Here is a 19721-nt window from a genome sequence, read left to right as displayed (position 1 = left end):
ATGGCTTATCTCAATGCATTGAGTTTACCTCTAAGTGTGTCTCATTCAGTGTTTTATTTCTGAAAAAGAGCACAAACTATAATAAAATAAAATGATAACATGAACAAAAATGGAAATAAAAATTTTTGAAAACCAACAGTTTAAATACCGGTATATGTATGCATGTTTGTTTATTCTGGCACTATCTGTATAGCTGTGAGTTATCACAACAACAGATAATAAAAATGAAACATAACTGAAATGTAAAAGTAAATTTACATTTTTACTAAACTTTATATCTCTGGAGCTAAAACGTACAAAGAGCTGAGAGGTTCTATATTCACTGGACTATCGATGTGGCATAGTAAGTGTATTGTCCACATTGGACAGATTTGATGCAGAAAACCGTGCAGATTTTGAAGACTTGCTGTGGCTATGCATAAAAAAGGGATATGATTTGTTGACATCTCATTCATTTTCCGATACTGCACACAACATTAGATTTTCAGTATGAAAGCATGGACAGAAAATTCACGACATTTACCCACTGAGTTGTTCCCTAAAGATGGAGAGTACCGGTGGAGATGTGTGGCAGATCTATAGGGTGAAAAGTCGAAGTGCACCATAGATTTACCGAAATTATGGACTTAAGGATTTTCTTTTCAGAGGATGCCTGCTGAAGGCTCTGTTCACGTTTGCTTCGGTTCATATCAGAAGCCATAGTGGTGTGAGAAATTAATTATGTGGCAAGATCAAAATGTCAAGCAGTCGTTACTGTTTTAAAATGGGGATTGTTGGGGTTTCCATCATGGTTTCCATCATTTCAATGACAAGATTAATGCATGTCTAAGCATAGCCTTAAAAAGTGATCCAAGTAATGTTGCGCAGTAATACAATTTCAAATCATTTCTTTTATTTTGAACCAAAACAATATAACTTTACACCACATTATTTGTGGGGGAAATAAGTATTTGATCTCTTTCTGATTTTTGTAAGTTTGCCCACTGACAAAGACAACAGTCTATAATTTTAATGGTAGGTTAATTTTAACATTGAGAGATAGAATATAAAAAATAATATCCAGAAAATCACATTGTATAATATATATACATTTATTTGCATTTTGAAGGGAGAAATGAGTATTTCCTACCAACCATTAAGAGTTCTGGCTCCTACAGACCAGTGAGACGCTTCTAATCAACTTGTTACCTGCATTAAAGACAGCTGTCTTACATAGTCACCATTATAAAAGACTCCTGTCCACAGACTCAATCAGTCAGACTCTAACCTCTACAACATGGGCAAAACCAAAGAGCTTTATAAGGATGTCAGGGACAAGATCATAGACCTGCACAAAGCTGGAATGGGCTACAAAACCATAAGTAAGATGCTGGGTGAGAAAGAGACAACTGTTGGTGCAAGAACAAGGAAGAAGTATAAAATGACTGTCAATCGACATCGATCTGGGGCACCATGCAAAATCTCACCTCATGGGGTATCCTTGATCATGAGGAAGGTGAGAGATCAGCCTAAAACTACATGGGAGGAACTTTTTAATGATCTCAAAGCAGCTGGGACCAGAGTCACCAAGAAAACCATTGGTAACACATTATGCCGTAAAGGTTTAAAATCCTGCAGTGCCCGCAAGGTCCTCCTGCTCAAGAAGGCACATATGCAGACCCATCTGAAGTTTGCCAGTGAACACCTGGATGATGCTGTGAGTGATTGGGAGAAGGTGCTGTGGTCAGATGACAAAAAATTGAGGACTTCGGCATTAACTCATCTCGTCATATTTGGAGGAAGAGAAATGCTGCCCATGATCCAAAGAACACCATTCCCTAAGTCAAGCATGGAGGTGGAAACATTATGTTTTTGTGTTTCTCTGCTAAGGGCATCAATAGGAGAATGGATGGAGCCATGTACCGTAAAATCCTGGGTGACAACCTCCTTCCCTCCGTCAGGACATTAAAAATAGGTTGTGGCTGGGACAATGGCCCAAAACATACAGCCAAGGCAACAAAGGAGTGGCTCAAAAAGAAGTACATTAAGGTCATGGAGTGGCCAAGCCAGTCTCCAGACCTTAATCCCATAGAAAACTTATGGAGGGAGTTGAAGCTCTGAGCTGCCCAGCGACAGTCTCAAAATCTTAATGATTTAGAGATGATCTCCAAAGAGGAGTGGACCAAAATTCCTCCTGACATGTGCAGAAACCTCATCATCAACTACAAAAAAAGTCTGACTGCTGAGCTTCCCAACAAGGATTTTGCCACCAAGTATTAAGTCTTGTTTGCCAGAGGGATCAAATACTTATTTCTCACTGCAAAATGCAAATACATTTATATCATTTATACAATGCGATTTTCTGGATTTTATTTTTTCATATTCCATCTCTCAATGTTAAAATTAAACCCTTAAAATTATAGACTGTTCATGTCTTTCTCAGCAGGCAAACTTACAAAATCAGCAAGGGATCAAATACTTATTTCCCCCACTGTAACTCAGCTGCATATACTCAGGAGTTTGGTATCATAGGACATTATGTATGAGGAAGCAGTAACTAGGCAACATTGGTTAGAGTACAGGAGGAAATGCTTTAAAAAGAAATAAAAAAGGAAGGAGAACAAGTGAGGATGAGTGTTAATGAAAAGAAAAAAAATCTCTAAATTGAGGAATGTGCAGAAAAGTATTAGAGCTATCTTTGCCTCACAGTCTAGCCACCTCGAAAAATTCAATACAAACGTGTCATTATTCATTTATTGTTTTGTTATGATAGAAATTAGTGGGAGATGGCATTAAAGGAATTCTGTGACCAGGTTTTTGTTACCCCATTTGAGAGCACTATGAGTTTGGGTCAGAGATGCTGATTCCACTAATGTATCAGTTACTGAGCTTCTTGCTGCATTTTTGATAAACTCACTGTTTTTCCTGTACTGCAAACCTTTGTATAACCCCACCCACACCACCGATTGACATCTTTCTGTATACACTGTGCATAGGCAGAAAGTTGCCAGTCGGTAGTGGGGGTGGAGTTATACGGAGCTCATGAATATGGAGAAATACATGGCAGCGGATTTACTTGTCCTTTAGTGATAATCTCCTGCTGATAAAACTGGGACTTCATCAATAGTACTGCAAGTAGCCCAGTAAGTGACACATCGCTGGAATCAGGGTCTCTATTTCTTCATTATGATGCTCTAAAATGAAGTAGCAAAAACCTGAAGACAGATTCTTTTTTTAAGAAATGTATGTAAACTGCAAGAGGTGATATTGGCATGTGGTGGAGTTTTTAGAAAAATTTCTGTAGCCGGAAATCAGTTTTATGCATCTGAATAGGGTTTTTTTTTAATGCAAGCACAACAATTTCTGCAAACTTCATTCAGATGAATAGTATGCTTTCAGAAATTGCAGCAATAAATCTGCCACTTGTGAATTCACCTAAAGAAGTGTGAAACACATCTTGGGGGGCAAATAGTGTCTCGAAGGTCTGAGGTTCTGTTGTTTCTCAGCTATTGTAAATTATGCTTGTCCATAGTGAATGTTAGACAATAAACCCTACAACTGCTGTCCTATTAGACCATATATTGTATAATATAACACCATGTGCAAATTAAGTGTCTGAAAAGATGACTTTCTATTAAAGGAAAAGTGCTTTGGACAGAATGGAGGTCAGCTTAGTAGTTATTCATAATGCACAGTTCCACCTGCTTTGGAGGTGAACATGGCCCCCTCACCTTGTGGGCCCCTGTAGGGCTGCACGTTCTGCACTAATGATATGTCTGCCTTTGCTTTGAGTACTGCCAACTCTACACCCTCAAGCTTTCACTAGAGAAATCCAATAACCAGTCCTATATTTATTTTATCTTGCATCTTTACATGATAAAACACATTCATACTTTCTATTTGAAATGCACAAGTAAAAAAGTGAATGCTCCTTCATTTAGAAAGAGACAGCGGATGACTCATTGCCGGGTCTTTAGCGCTGCTCATAACATTTGATAGGGTAACACTGAAGTTGAGATTTTTAGAGTCCATATTTTAAGTTATTTGTGAGAGAATAAAATGATAACGAGATGCAACATAGAAAGGGAATTTACTTGCATGCAAATGATTTCACTAGAAAACTGGAAATGTAGTAATTATCACACATCAGTGGTCACAAAGTTGTAAGTGTGAATATTTCATTTTGGTAATAAGCTAGACACGGTACCTTAAAGAGGGCTGCATCTTCTTCTCTATTGTAATCCTGTTTCCCTGCGTGTTTCCATGGAATTCGAAAGATGGTCCGATCGTCATTCTCCCATACTAAACCAGGATACTTCCCGCTGTCAATCTGGTCAATCAGCCACTGTCTTAGTTTTCCATTGCCACAGCTAATTGGTGTCATTACACTCTCTCTGGCTTGGTTCATACCAAATATACCCGCCTTCTTCTTGCACTATGATAAATTAAAGGATGATCAAATTAAAAACGTAATGAAGCTTTCGTTTATCTTCTGATTTATTGGTGATAACTGTGTGAATGCCAAGTTGGTAAAAGGGACTGTCAGCACAGAATGATTTGTCAAACTAAGTCTCGCCGCTCGGTGCTTCATGGTGGGGCCAATCATTTATATACACCTTCACACCTGCTTATTTTCCCTTCTATCTCCACCCCCTCTTCTTTGATTGGCAGCTCTGGCTTCATAAGACCAGAGAAGGGCAGAGACAGATGGAAACTAAACAGGTGGGAAGGTGAACTGAACTGTGTGGTCACACCAAGGGTGCACCAAGCGCCTGTACTTCATAGAGCCAGTGTTGGGTGGAGAGGTGCGTTCATTAAAGATTTCCCCTGACCCACTTCTATTTATCACAGGACGCTGAAACTCCACATGTGCAATGATATAAGTCTCTATAGGTTACATGCCAATTTGCAACTCAGAACTGATAGCGGTCTTGATTTTACAGGTGCTGAAGTGGTGTGAGGTTATATAATGGACCCAGTGGAATATAGAGCAGTCATCAAGTTCCTTTACTTGAAAGGTCGCACATCAAAGGAGACGTTCGATGAGATGAAAGAGGTTTATGTCGATGATTCCGCATCATTTGATGTAGTCAAGAACTGGCATCGTCAATTGAATTGTGGTTGGACTTCCATGCAAACAGCCCTAATTCCAGGGCGACCCCACTCTGCAATTGATGAAGACACCATCCAGCAAGTGGAGGTCACCATTTTGGAAAATCGTCACGTAACCAATAGCCACCTAGCCCAAAATGTCAAGACTAGTGTGCTCACACTTTTCTAGAAGCAGGAGCGAGTTGAAAGCTCTCAGGCTCTATTGATGATGTGCCATGGAAACCAGGAGGACTTTTTCAACAGGCTGATCACTCAGGATGAAAGCTGGGTCCATCACTATGATCCTGAGACTAAAGTCCAGTCGATACAATGGGAGCATCATGACTCACCGACTCCAAAGAAGACACATGCCCAACCCTCCGCAGGCAAGGTTATGCTCACAGTATTATGGGACCAGCACAGAGTAGTATTGATGGATTTCCCAGCAAAGGGTACCATGATCACTGGGACACACTATGCTTCACTGCTGCAGAAGTTGGAAGGCCATCAAGACCAAGAGAAGTGGCATGCTTACTAATAAGACAATGCACCAGTTCACAAATCACATGCTGCCCAAATGGAAGCATGCTCCTGTGGCTTTGAAATTCTACCTCATCCCCCTTATTCACCTGACCCCTCGCACCATCGGTCTTCCACCTCTTTCCAACAATGAAGTTATTTTTGAAGGGCAAGCATTTTCCATATGATGATACTCTGATTTCTGAAGTTACAACGTGGCTTTTGGAGATACCTGTTGACTTCTACAAGCGAGGTGTTTACAGTTGCTTAAAGAGATGGGAGAAGTGTGTGTCCCTAGGTGGCACCTATGTAGAGAAGGACTAATAACTGTGCCAAGTTTCATTGCTCTCAGTCCACAGGAAGTGGGTCAGGGGAAATCTTTAATGAACTCCCCTCATGGATGGAAAACAAGCAGGTAGTAAGGTGTATATCAATGATTGGCCTCTCCGTGAAGCACTGATCAACTGTACTTGATTTACCAGTCATTCTGTGCCGACAGTCCCTTTAATGAATATCTCACAATGTATCACCTGGTTTGCAGTGATTGACCAATTTATAAACACTGTAAAATTCGAATCGATTAGTGCCTGATAAATCTTGTAATTGATTTAACCTCTATCAGGAATATTATATATACTCAGATTTCTTGGCAAATTTGTGGTTTTAAATTAAGAAAAACTAATTGGATCTGTCCAGCAAATAAACTGCTGATATATCAGACTGAGCAATGATGTGTAGTCAACACTGCAATAATTAATATACAGTATTATATTTAACTGTTTAGTAATAATGTAGATTCAAGTCTACAAAATTTGTCAGAATTGTTAGGACATATAATTACTTTTATGGTATGGACAATTATATATGGTTCTAATAAGGTAATATAAAGACAAACTTCTATGAAGTATTAGTTATAATGGAGTAATCAGTAATTTGCTTTTAGTGGGATTTATTCACACTTTTTTGTTCATTTTTTGCCACAGAAAAGAACAGTGTTTTACAATAACAATAAAGTCAACTAAATCTCCGAAAACTCATGCACACGATGCCTATATTATTATTATATATTATTATTGCGTCATTTATTCCATGGCGCTTTACATGTGAGGAGGGGTATACATAATAAAACAAGTACAGTAATCTTACACAAGTCACAACTGGTACAGGAGGAGAGAGGACCCTGCCCGCGAGGGCTCACAATCTGCAAGGGGTGTATCAATTCTTTCAGCATTTTTTGCAGCATTTTTCATGCAATGGAAACGCATCAAAAGCACAAGCAATAAGGCAGCAAAAACGCATATTTTGCCAACTTTTCCTGCCAATATGCGAGTATTTTCTGCAGAAAAAAAACAAACATGCACACACTCATACTCTTTTTCAATACTTGTACCGTAATTATTTAGCTCATAACACTATAACTGTTAGGATCTTTTTGTTTTGTTTTGCTCACTTAAGGGGTTTTCTTGTATGTCACAAAAATATAATTTACTCTGTTAGATCAGGCAAAATGTAACTATTAATCAAATGCAATCAATTAAAGAAATGCTTCTAGGTTTCGATTTTGCAGGTACAAACTATTGTTGTGCCTCCTGGTGATCTTTTGATTCCCTCTTAGATCATCCATGTGGTTGGCCCCACATTCGCAGTATCAGTCCCATCGCTCAGATTCTCTTGTACAGATGTAATATGCTGATTATTGCTATTGAATAGACCAAGCAACAAAAATCAGTGCAATAGAAGCAGATTCTTCTCACCAGCACTGGACATATTAGATAGATGTTCTGGTAGGGATCAAAAGAACAGGACGGGACAACATAACAACTATGAGGCAATAAACAGACACAGCAATTTCATTAAATGATTCCAATTATTTTTGTTGATTTAACAGAGTAAATTATTATTTAACCCATTTAACACTGAAGGGGTTCTCCATTATAAAGTGACATTCAGTGTGCACTGTCTCGATTTCCCTGTATGCCCCGAATGAGTGGGTGATCACAAGACCTCAAGGTTGCAAACTGCATCACCCACTGTCACAATTTGGGAATTCTGCAGACATTTAAAGGGACTGCAGACTTTTAATTTCAGACTGAAAAGCCCCTTTAAATAAAGAAACTTAAAATGAGTTGCTCACCCCAAAACAAGATTTTACTTATACAGTGCTATAGGGGACTATAAAACAGATACCTGCAGTATAGATTTTATTTCTTTAGTTGGACAGAAAAACATTTCTATTTCATATTCAGACGAGGGCTCATTGGTGAACCCTTGGCATGGCCAGGGGCACAATGCACTGTTCCGTCCCCTCAATCAGCATGCTGGGCACCTCCCATTAGCTTGATTGACAGTGCTTGCCCAGAGCCTGAATTAAATCCCTGTCCCTGCACATATGTACTGGCACTGCAGGAGCCGGACAAGCATCCATCTCTCCTGTCTTCTTTGACTTCTTGCCACACACAAGATCACATAGTGATGGTTGGCGGCTGCCGGTATGAGAGTGGGATGACTGCATGTTCTGCCTTTGTTTGTGTGTCTGTTTGGCTCCTGCAGTGTCAGTGCAAATTTGCAGGGTCAGGAATTAAACTCAGGTAATGCTCCTTCTTGGCAAGGGACCTCTGTCAATCAATCTAAGGTAAGGTGTGGAATGGTGCACCGAGCCCTTGGCCCAGGTACGGACTGGGGACGAAATTCAGCCCTGGCATTTGAAATCACACAGGCCCATGGTGTCACCATCCCCAATAACCAGATGGGATATCTAACTAATATTACCCTGGATGAGGGAAAGGAAGATTTGCTACAAGACCAATATTTGTAATGATATCCACGGCATGCTGAGGTAAGTGACAGAGTGATCGGCTTTGTGCTCCGTCACAACTGTTAACAGTATGGGTGTCTTGAAAACAATGATTCTGTTAACAACGTAGCACACAAGGCAGCCCACAACCAGACAGGCCCTTCTGGCATTTGCCAGAATTGCCAAATGGCCAGTCCGGCCCTGCCTTGGCCACACCAAGGGTGCTCAAATGTGAGTACATTCCCAGTGACAGTGAAATCTAAGTGTAAGGCAGACATGGGTGTTATCACTGACAAAATGTGGAGAGAAATCCTAGAATCTAATCCCAGGCTTTCGCTAAGCGAGTCCCAGCATCACTCTCAATCCTACTTGATATACAGGGTAGGATGAGCTACTAGTTTGCTCCACAAAATTAGAATTTGGCCAGACTCTGTGCATCCCAGGGGAGGGGGTGATAAGGCACACCTTATGTATATGATGTGGACATCCACAAGTATTGTCATATACTGGAACAGAGTATTGTCCCTAGAACAATTATCCTCTATCAAATTGCAAGTGTACACAAAAGTATATATTCTGGGGTTGATTGGTGATGGAATGGACTCTGACTCTCCAATGACAAGCGGTATATCCAATCTATTCCAAGCCCATATTCCATAGCTTTTTACTGGTTAGATCAAAGGCCTCCTACCATAACAGTACTAATAAATAAAATGAATAACATAAAAAGACTTGAGTAGGATGTGTGCCAAAACTGAAAAGTGAGGCATAACTTTGAAGGAATAAAGGAGGTTGAACATCCCAGGTTTACCCTCTAGCGTATTAAATAGGGAATTGATGACACTCCACAGGCAATCTCTGTTTCCTTCACAAATTGATTCTATTGCTAAGCTATTACTGCCATTACATTCTTCCTCAAGGGTGCTATGATAGCCATTCCCTATAATGACCTTTCTGTACTTCCTACAATTGAATACATACTATGTGATCTTCTCTTCAGTCAGCCTATAGTGTGTATAAGTTATCATTAATCTATTTCACATACTATCTGGCCTATCGTGTATTATATGAACGAAATGTAGTGCCCATGACTTTCACCATAATGTATGTACTAGTATTGTGGTGTTTCTTTTTTTATTTGCTCATTTCTCTGTTCCTTGATATATTTTTAAAATGGCAAGTGTTATGAGGTTTTTTGCATTAAAAAAAATACTTAAAATTGATAATGAAAAGAACTCTTTGACGCTTGTCTCCAGTTTATTACCTCCCCACTCCCATCCTTGCTCTAGCAACAAGTATAGTGGAGTAGTCAGTCTTATTTTATCAGATAACTGATTCTTTCATTCTTCTCCACCTGAAAGGCCCCCATCCACATTATGCTAAAGTAGGCCAAACCCGCCAATATTCTCAGGATTGACCGTCAGTCCAATGAGTATGGGGGCCTCCCTATCCTCCTCTGGCAGATGACGTAAGGGAGAGAAGGATCCAGCCCATTGGATTTCAATGGCTGTTATTTTTGCTCTCCTTGGAGTTAAGCTACTTCCATAGGAATCTGACAGCGGCTCTCTCTTAGAGAGCACAGAAGCATCAGGCCAAACATTCCTGCGTAGGAGGGAGTCAGGCGGTAGATGTCGGCCTAATAATTGTTTGACCAACAGCTATGTAATGTGTATGGTAGACTTTTCTCTCATACCTTCTTTGTGTCACAATCTTGAACAATTATTGAGCATTTTCAGCTCCCTACACCAGATCCTGGTGCCCCCTCATCTCAGTTGAGGACTTTACAACCTATTTTAAATAAAAGATTGCTAACATTGTAATAAGCTTCAAGTAAGTCTCTGCAAATCCTATACACCTATTGACCTGTCGTCTCCCTCATAACCTTCTTTTTCACCATTACTGCATCTACTGTAACTACAGTACTCTTTTTCTGTGGTCTACCTTCCAACACACTTACACTTCCTTCAATCCACTGTAAACTCTGCCATCTGCTTACTCCACCTCTGCACTTGTTAGTCTCCAAAACCTCAATTCCAATCCTTTCAATGGCTACCCATTACCCAGAGAATTCAGTTCAAAATGCTGACAATAATATTTAATGGTGTCCTCAGACTGCCCCCTAAATACATCTGATGCTATCTCATCACATGCTACCGCTGGTTTTCTCAAGAATTCCTGCATTGCTCTCCTCTTGTTTACTCATCACAGAACCATCTCCAAGATTTATCCTATGCAGCCTTCATTCTCTGGAACACAGAGATACTACCTCAACTACCCAGACTCTTCCCCACTTGTGAAAGGTTCAAAAGCACCTTAAAAAAACAATAGGTGTCAACTCTGCTGGCACTACAGTGTGATATAGACAACTTCTATAATAACTTACTGTCTCCTTCTCTTGTAGATTGTAAGCGTTGGCTGTACCATCTGCTACCTGTTTAATCATGTATATTGTATTTATCTATTTTTATTTCATTATCTACAGTACTATAAACTGTTTTAGTGTACAGTGAAATGAAGGGTGGTTTATTAATAATAATATTAATAGTAATATTTATTTAATCTTAATATGTCTCTTTACAATTGAGAGCATTCCAGTATATGTTCTGTATGTAGCTATGCGGAAAGTTTAAATATTAAAGGGAATTTGTCAGTCGCATCAACCCCTAGTAAGTCATCTATATGGCCATGTAGGACAGAGGAAGCTAAATAAAATTATAAGTTAATATTTGCAATCTGATGTCTTATTCCAGAGAATTCCACATTTTCCTTATACGTAAATGAGCTGTTCAGTACACTAATCTGCATGAGAATCTGCCTCCAGAGATTATTTTACTTGAAAGGGGAGTTACCAATGTGATATGTAATGGCCGCACCTGATCTCACTGCAGAGCGGTGTGTGATTATACCTGACACATCTGCAGGTTCCTCTCAGCTTTCATCTCACAGGCAGAGAGGGTCACAATACAGCACAGCTGTGAGTTTATAAGGGGCCAAAGTTCAGTCCTCCTGTTCTGTGTTAGTTACATATCTTACAATGGTAAAGCTCCTGTCATTTAAAATAAGCTCTGGAGGCAGACTCTCATCATTATCTGCAGCCAGTCGCTGAGGTCATCAGCCCAGATGATGTAGATGGCACAATCCGCTGAACTCTCCGATTTGCTGCAACATTGCAGTCATACACCACACATTGAGGCAGCAGTGGATACACAGCTCTGAAACCTGGGAGGATATATACAGGACTGTGTAAAGCTAGCTGTGCCTCTTTTTTGAAAGAGGCTTTTTGTTTTCTTTTGTCAGTGGTCAGCATAGAGAAGCTGCTATAGGATACAGGATGATAAAGTTAGGATAAGTAAGGAAGGGTAAGGAAGTCTAGAATACTTAAGAATATAACATAAGATAGCCTATTGTTGAAAGGGAATCTGTCAGCAGGGTTTTGCTCCCTCATCTGAGAGCAGCCTGATGTAGGCAAAGAGACCTTTAATCCAACATTGCATCTCTTCATTTACTGGGTGCAGCGGTTCTGACACAAGCAGAATTTTTAGATTTAGCATTAAGCAGAGCTGAGAAAGCTAACCCTGCCCACACCAGGCTCCATATATACAATGGCTATACGTGGTGAGCTGCTTGTCACAGAAGGGGAGCAGTCAGACCAGGCGGCAAGCACTGATGTGTCCCAGCAATGAGAAGCTCCTGGTGCTAAAACAATCATTGCAAGTAAGCAAAACCACAGGCATTGCTGAAATTTGTGTTTTAACCCCTGCAGCATGCCATCTTCAGATTACAGAGCAAAAACCTGCTGACAGATTCTCTTTAAGGAGTAACCATCGTTTTCAATTTTATTTAATAAATCAATCATAGAAAAATGAAAGTAAGCAACTTTCTATTGTATCTTAGCAGCGAAATCTGTTTCTTTATCTTTCTGGACAGAGCTTTCAGTCCTTGGCTTCTTTTACACCTGCAGTGATTGTACGGCCTGTTTTTGCGGCCCCAATAGCTTTCTATGGGACTGCAAAAACGGGCCGCAATAATTCAACGGTGCGCCGTATGGCCGTAAGGACCGTATTTACGGCCGTGACAAAAGATCGAGCTTGCTCGATCTTTTTCACGGATTACGGACTTGGCTCCCATTGTAAATCAATGGGGCCGCAAAAACAACCTTCCACTGCCACTTCCGGTTTTGCGGACCGCCGTATTTTATCCCAATACTTTTACTATAGTATTGGCTGGAAAACGGCGATCTGCAAGTTTTTTGTGGTCCACTATTGCGGCAGACCTTGAAAATTGCAGCAATACTGCCTGCAAAAAAGACCCGCAATAACCGGCTGCAAAAAGCATGGCAAGTGTAAAAGAAGCCTTATACAGGAATAAAATCTGGCATTTCTCATTTCAGGAGAACTTGCAGCAGAATGGATGTGTCTGCCTCTAGCTCCTCTTCCTCTTCTCACTATAGAGTCTTATGAGTACTACTGTAAATGCGATCTCCTGTCTTTGTAATAGGAAAATGTGTCTATTTGTTTTTCACAGACAAGATAACAATAAAAGGTTAACAACACCGACTGTTGAAGATTTATCAAAATGAAGGCACCAGAATTGTACATGAGGAGGATTGTTGGTGCACTGCCAAGGAGAATGGTGGAGACATAGCAGGTAAAAGTAGATACCTTTCATTAGAAGTTTTTTACTTTTCCCACTCATCCTGGACATCATTAAAGGGTAAAAACAAGCCCTATACAGCCCTGCCTTCAATTAGGTCAGGGGTCCCCATCCTGTGGTTTAGGAGCGACAGGTGGCTTATGGGCAGATGATGTGTGGTTGGCGATTGTCTGCCAGCTTAGTCCATTACTATTAGGTCTAGCCGGTGCCAGATGGTGATTTTTGTAAGTGTAGTAGAGAGGAGCAGGTCTACATGCACATACAGTATACTAGTAATGGGGGGCACTGGGTATTACTACTGTGGATGAGGGGGCAGCATGTCACCACTCAGGGGGCTGTGGATGTGGCTCACAACCATGTCTCACAGCTAAATATGGTGCTTAGCGTAAGAAAGGTTGACTGACTCAGATAAACAATACCGAGGTACAGGTTCATTGTAAATATTCTGAACAGATGTTAGGCACAACAGGCATATTTTATATATACGAAGGCTGATGGAAAGCAACGTTACACTTGTCTCTAGAGATTCACATTACTTTTGTTTTTCTGTATAGAAATGCTTCACACATCACTGCTCCTGCAATGGGATTAATGGTGCATAGAGAATCTATACTGTGCAGCACACACAACCTGCCAATGTACAAGACAAACATCGACACATTCCAAAAAAAAGGATGAATAGGTAATTATATACTTTATGTTCTATAAAAAGGCTAAAAAGGTCATCTAAACAATTGAGTTTGGACATTATACAGGCGTGTAATGGAGAGTAGAGGATCTATGAATCAATAAACAAAATGCAAATATTATTTTGGTTTAAAAAAATGGAACTGATTATTATTTATCATAAAGATTTTTCATCTACGTCTAAGAGCTAATGTGTCACTTTCGATTACCCAACATTCCCTCAAAAAATGCAAGCAAGAAAGAAAGAAATCTGTTGCTTGCGTGACTCCCTTTTATGCAAATAACATAGTGTAACCGCTCTCCCACCTTCTGATCAGGGATGTGTCAAAGGGACCTGTCACATTATACATGCAGCCCAATCTGTGGACAGCATGGCAGAGAAGACACTGAGTAGAAGGATATATAGGTTTGTTGGAAAAGATATGGTCCTTTTTTTACAATTACTGGGCATAAAGTAAACTGAAACGATCCTGAGCACAGGTCCCTTTTTGAGCTATTTATAGTTCAGAGACTTACCTTAGAGGGAACTCGTTGTTTTGAAAATGGTATCTGATCTGTAGGCAGAATGCTGTAGGGCATAAGGAGCTGTTCAGATTCATATACGATATGTTTTTGTGGGACACGTTTCAGTAAAACCAGCATTTTTGTCATTGAAATCCCTGGAGTTGGTTTGTATGAGTCCAGTGGCTGGTCCTTCTCGTGACTGACAACTCTCTACAGACTCAGTCATGATCTTGCTGCACTCTCTTACTGTGGCTTACACCTTTCTCACACACCCTGCCCTAGCAGCAAACATGGCTCCATCACACCTATCCTCAAAAAGCCTTCCCTTGACCCATCCTCTGTATCTAGCTATCGCCCTATATCACTTCTCTCCTATGCCTCCAAACTACTGGAACAATACGCCTACCTTGAACTGTCCTCCCATCTCTCTTCTTGCTCCCTCTTTGACAGCTTACAATCTGGCTTCCGGTCACACCATTCCACTGAAACTGTCCTAAGGTCACCAATGACCTCTTAACCGCCTGGGACAGCTCATAGAATCTCATGGCTTTCAGTATCGCCTCTATGCTGATGACACACAGATCTACATCTCTGGACCAGATATCACCTCCCTACTAACCAGAATCCCTCAATGTCTGTCCACTATTTCATCCTTCTTCTCCACTAGATTTCTGAAACTTAACATGGACAAAACAGAATTCATCATCTTTCCCCCATCTCACGCGACCCCCCCAACGAACCTATCCATTACAGTAAATGGCTGCCCACTCTCCCCAGTCCCACAAGCTCGCTGCCTCGGGGTAATCCTTGACGCTGATCTCTCCTTCAAACCACATATCCAACCCCTTTCCACTTCCTGCCGACTTCAACTCAAAAATATTTCACGAATCCGTACATTCCTCAACCAAGAATCTGCAAAAACCCTAGTGCATGCCCTCATCATCTCTCGCCTTGACTACTGCAACCTCCTGCTCTGTGGCCTCCCCTCTAACACTCTTGCACCCCTCCAATCTATTCTAAACTCTGCTGCCCGACTAATCCACCTGTCCCCCCACTATTCCCCGGCCTCTCCCCTCTGTCAATCCCTTCACTGGCTCCCCATTGCACAGAGACTCCAGTACAAAACCCTAACCATGACATACAAAGCCATCCACAACCTGTCTCCTCCATACATCTGTGACCTCGTCTCCCGGTACTTACCTACACGCAACCTCCGATCCTCACAAGATCTCCTTCTCTACTCCCCTCTTATCTCCTCTTCCCACAATCATATACAAGATTTCTCTCGCGTATCACCCCTACTCTGGAACCCTCTACCACAACACATCAGACTCTCGCCTACCATCGAAACCTTCAAAAAGAGCCTGAAGACCCACCTCTTCTGACAAGCCTACAACCTGCAGTAACCACCGATCGACCAAACCGCTGCATTACCAGCTCTATCCTCCCCTACTGTATTCTCACCCAATCCTTGTAGATTGTGAGCCTTCGCGGGCAGGGTCCTCTCTCCTCCTGTACCAGTTATGACTTGTATTGTTTAAGATTATTGTACTTGTTTTTATTATGTATACCCCTCCTCACATGTAAAGTGCCATGGAATAAATGGCGCTATAACAATAAATAACAATAATAATAAGAAGAATTTAGGGAAGACTGTCAATCACTCAGTAGGACTGCCCACTGGACTCATGTACACAATCATGTATATGAATCTGAGCAGCTCTATAGAATGTCGTCTACAGATCAGATACCATTTTCAACATGAAGGTACTTCTATGAACCACAAATAGCTTAAAAGGGGACTTGCTCAGGATCGAATTGAACATTTCTTCTAATGGAAATCCATGTTTCTATCTAGGACTTTAGCTGCAGTGATAAAAGCAGATGATCTTTATACAATGTCTGGTTTTATTTTTTCTCAATTTTCAGAGATCACAGGTATAGAAGTATTCTTTACATTGGCCCTGTTATTCATGAGAAACACTTAGCTAGCCCCATAAAACAACTTTTCTGGGATGGGTCTACATCATTAGATTGGATGAGTACATCCTCCATTATTTACTGTATTTTTTCTTGACCACTGTCATGAATTTCATGGGTTAATTATTCTTACTGCCTGTATCTATTTGAACCTTTCAAACATGCTTTAACATGTTTTTCTTTATTTATGCTATATCCTATATATTACTAATGTTGTGCTGTAAATTAAGCTTCTTGCTGATTATCTTACATGACTAGAAAAGCCCTTTGCAGTTATTGGTGACCCTGAGATTATGTGGTTCGGTTCCTATATTTTGGGTTACTATTGGTGCTGTCTACGTAAATCACCAATAGTTTTACCTAGGATACTTTCTGCTATGAACCTATTTGTTCTTTTTTTCTGATTGCTGGTACAGAAAGTATACCATACTGAGAGCTATCATCTACATGGTTTCTCTGAAAAGATACAGGCCATTTTATTGCACTTTAGCACTTTATTGTTATTAGTGTTGGTGATGGTTTTCTGTTAGTTCCTCCCTTTAGGGTCATAACGGAGAGCCGATGTTGAGTGGAGGCGCTGTCTCGAACTTAGGGTGCCAACCTCCGCGGTAAGGTAGGGTAAGGAAGGGAGAGTTCACTATCCCCCTCCCCCTAGTCAATCTTTTCTATTTAGGATAAGACTGTGTTGTTATTATATCTCTTTGACCCTAATTTATGGGTAATTTTACCTTTAACTAATAAAAGTTACATTTTAGGGGTATTTTTTTTTTTTTTTGGTAAAAATTCTGATTTATACTCTGTTTCTTATAATAATTAGGCAAACCCAGCAGCGGATGCATACAGTTTATTGCACATGTGTAATTAAAATTATTAAAGGGCATCTATCAGAATAATCCACCTCCCACCCCCAATTTGTTTATATGGTCATATTAATCTCTGAAACATAGTGTCATCCATACCTTTGCTGATGGAATCTGTTGCTGCATGACAGAAAATTTCCTTTTCTAAGTCATATGCAAATTAAACTTTAGTGCTTTGGGAGTGTCAAAGCACTTCCCAAGCCTCTGCGCCCCTGGCTCTATTCCCTGCACAGCCCCACTTACCTCTACTTGATTGGCATTTTTCCAAGCCAGTGAGCTGTTAGTCAAGCAGAAGGGGGTATTGGGCAGGAAATAGTGCCAGTGAGGCAAAGGCTTGGGAAGTGCTTTGACACTCCCAGAGCACTTAAGTCTCATTTACATATGAATTCAGACAGTGATGACATTATCTTTCAGAGATCGCTATTACTATATAAAAAGGATGGGGCAAATGGATTATTTATAAAAATCATTTTAGGCAATGCAAGTCCAAACTATGATTTTTTTTACAATATTTTTATTTAGTTTGAAAAAGATTCAGTTGCTTGCACCACATGTGACAACATGACAACACTATCTACGACAGTCACCTTACAATGCTACATCACAGTTGGTGATGTTTTAGGCACTTTACCTACATACAGACCCAATAACCAAATGTGTCTATACCCAAATTCTCCCCAACATCATTTCATTTGTAAAATTGATTGTTCAACATGGTGAAGTGACACCGAAACATAACATGTTCGGCCGCCCTAAATACACACATATGTGATACAACCACACTCGGGAGTGACCTATAGCACTTTACAGTGAACTGTGGACCTGAAAAAAGCCATGATACATCATGAACCTTGGAGATGCTGTGTGCAGCAGCTATTATCACCATCAACATCGTTCGGGACAGATTTATATATTACAGTACCTGTTTTACTGCATAGACTGTCTCAGAATTGCTTTTTCTTAGATATGGCATCTGCTTGCAATATTACTGTATATACAGGCTCAATATTCTGATGTTTGATGGATTAAAGAGATCAGCTTTGCAAGTGCATATTGATCTCTAACTTTTGGCATTAAAGATACCAGTATGCACTATTCGCCCCAGTAACATCATACTATATTGCATGACATCCATAGCACGTAGCTCTTTCTAATGTGGCTTGCAAAAGGTTTGGGACCTCTGATCTATAAACGGTAGTGGGTTGAAAACTTACAGCATGTGACATCCTGCACCAAGTAAAGCGCAATGTATGGTAATTGTGAATTACAGTTTTACAATTTGAGACCGTAAGCAATGTATATAACAATGTTTCAAATGAATGAACAAAAAAAGATATTCATAAAAAAAATTACAATTTAATGACCTGCATGTTTACCTACAATGCGCATATAAATATGCATTGGAATATAGTGTTTATACACTAATATCTTCCTTATATTTTAGACGTTTTCCTTAAATGAGCTGCTAAATAAATCTTTAAAGAAGAAAAAAGAGAATACGGTAATAACAATAATAAATGTTGGCTAATAATCTTCTTGCCTAATTGTATATGCATTATATGTATATATGTATATATACATATATACATATAATGCATATACAATTAGGCAAGAAGATTATTAGCCAACATTTATTATTGTACATATATTGGTATGCATACACTTACATACATACACAGTTATATTTATGTATATATGCAATAAAACAAATAAATCTTAACTAATCATCTAATCATGTATACATCTATCTATATGTGTACATAATTAGTCAAGATTTATTATTTAGTGGAAGTCATGAAGAAAGTTCAGGTGGGAAAATGCTATAGTATAGGGACAGCGATCTAAGGAGAGAGTGGGAGCATATCTTACCTCTCCTCAAGAGAATCGCGTGTAAGAACTCTCACTGCAGAAAACTAAAATATTACTACGGTACTATGTAAAAAAGGGAACTTCCTTTTTGTGGGGAATAAATTATAAAAGGGGTGTGTAATGTAGGAGGGATGCTACAGATACATGTGTGCGGCTCTTATAGAGTGCTGTGCAGAGCCCTCCAGCGCATCTACAGTATAAAGACATGCAAGCTACACACAGGTGGGAAACCCCAGTCTCCTTCTACTATAAACTGTAAAAAGTTTCTAATGGAAAGTTTTCTCAATCATCAAGACACATTTAAAGTTAGAAACATCTTTTGCAACACCCACTAAAAAAATACAAGAAATAATTCAGTGACTAAAAGGCACAACATGTAAAGGTTTCCCGTAATTCAGTGCAAATAATGCAATGTATGAGTTTGATGGGGGGGCTTACAGTAAATACATTCACGTTCTTTACTCACATAAACTGTTAATCCAACCAGATAAATTGTTAAAAATTCAACTGAATTTCTTATCTTTTGTATCTACAGCTCGTTAAGGGTACATTACTGATTAGAACATGTTTTTATACTTTACACATAAGTATTAGACTGAGAAGAATGAATGAATCAGAAAGTATGAATTTGGCAAATCCGTCAGGGTGTCTATATAAAACCATGTACACTGTTCTAAATAAGAATTTGAATACAATGTGGCTTCTTAGTTAAAGGAATTCTCCAGAAGGTAATCACAAAAGCATTTATAGATTGGTAATACATAAGTCCAAAGGCTCTATAGCTT

At 39.8% G+C, this 19721-nt stretch overlaps 1 protein-coding gene across 1 annotated transcript in view; it reads right to left on the bottom strand.

Annotated features, from left to right (window-relative positions):
• The window catches only part of IRF4 (interferon regulatory factor 4), a 55205-nt gene extending 36240 nt beyond the window's left edge, over positions 1–18965 (bottom strand). Inside the window, exons 1-2 of the mRNA XM_069728927.1 lie at positions 18937–18965; positions 4187–4414 (exon numbers count right to left, since the gene is read on the bottom strand). Coding sequence (XP_069585028.1) covers positions 4187–4387 — 201 coding nt within the window. The 5' untranslated portion in view covers positions 4388–4414; positions 18937–18965. The remainder of the gene's footprint in view (positions 1–4186; positions 4415–18936) is intronic.
• Between the last annotated feature and the right edge of the window lie 756 nt (positions 18966–19721).

This window comes from Ranitomeya imitator, chromosome 6 (genome assembly GCF_032444005.1).
Source record: "Ranitomeya imitator isolate aRanImi1 chromosome 6, aRanImi1.pri, whole genome shotgun sequence".
NCBI classification, from domain to species: Eukaryota; Metazoa; Chordata; class Amphibia; order Anura; family Dendrobatidae; genus Ranitomeya; species Ranitomeya imitator.
This window is presented reverse-complemented; position numbering and strand designations above follow the sequence as displayed.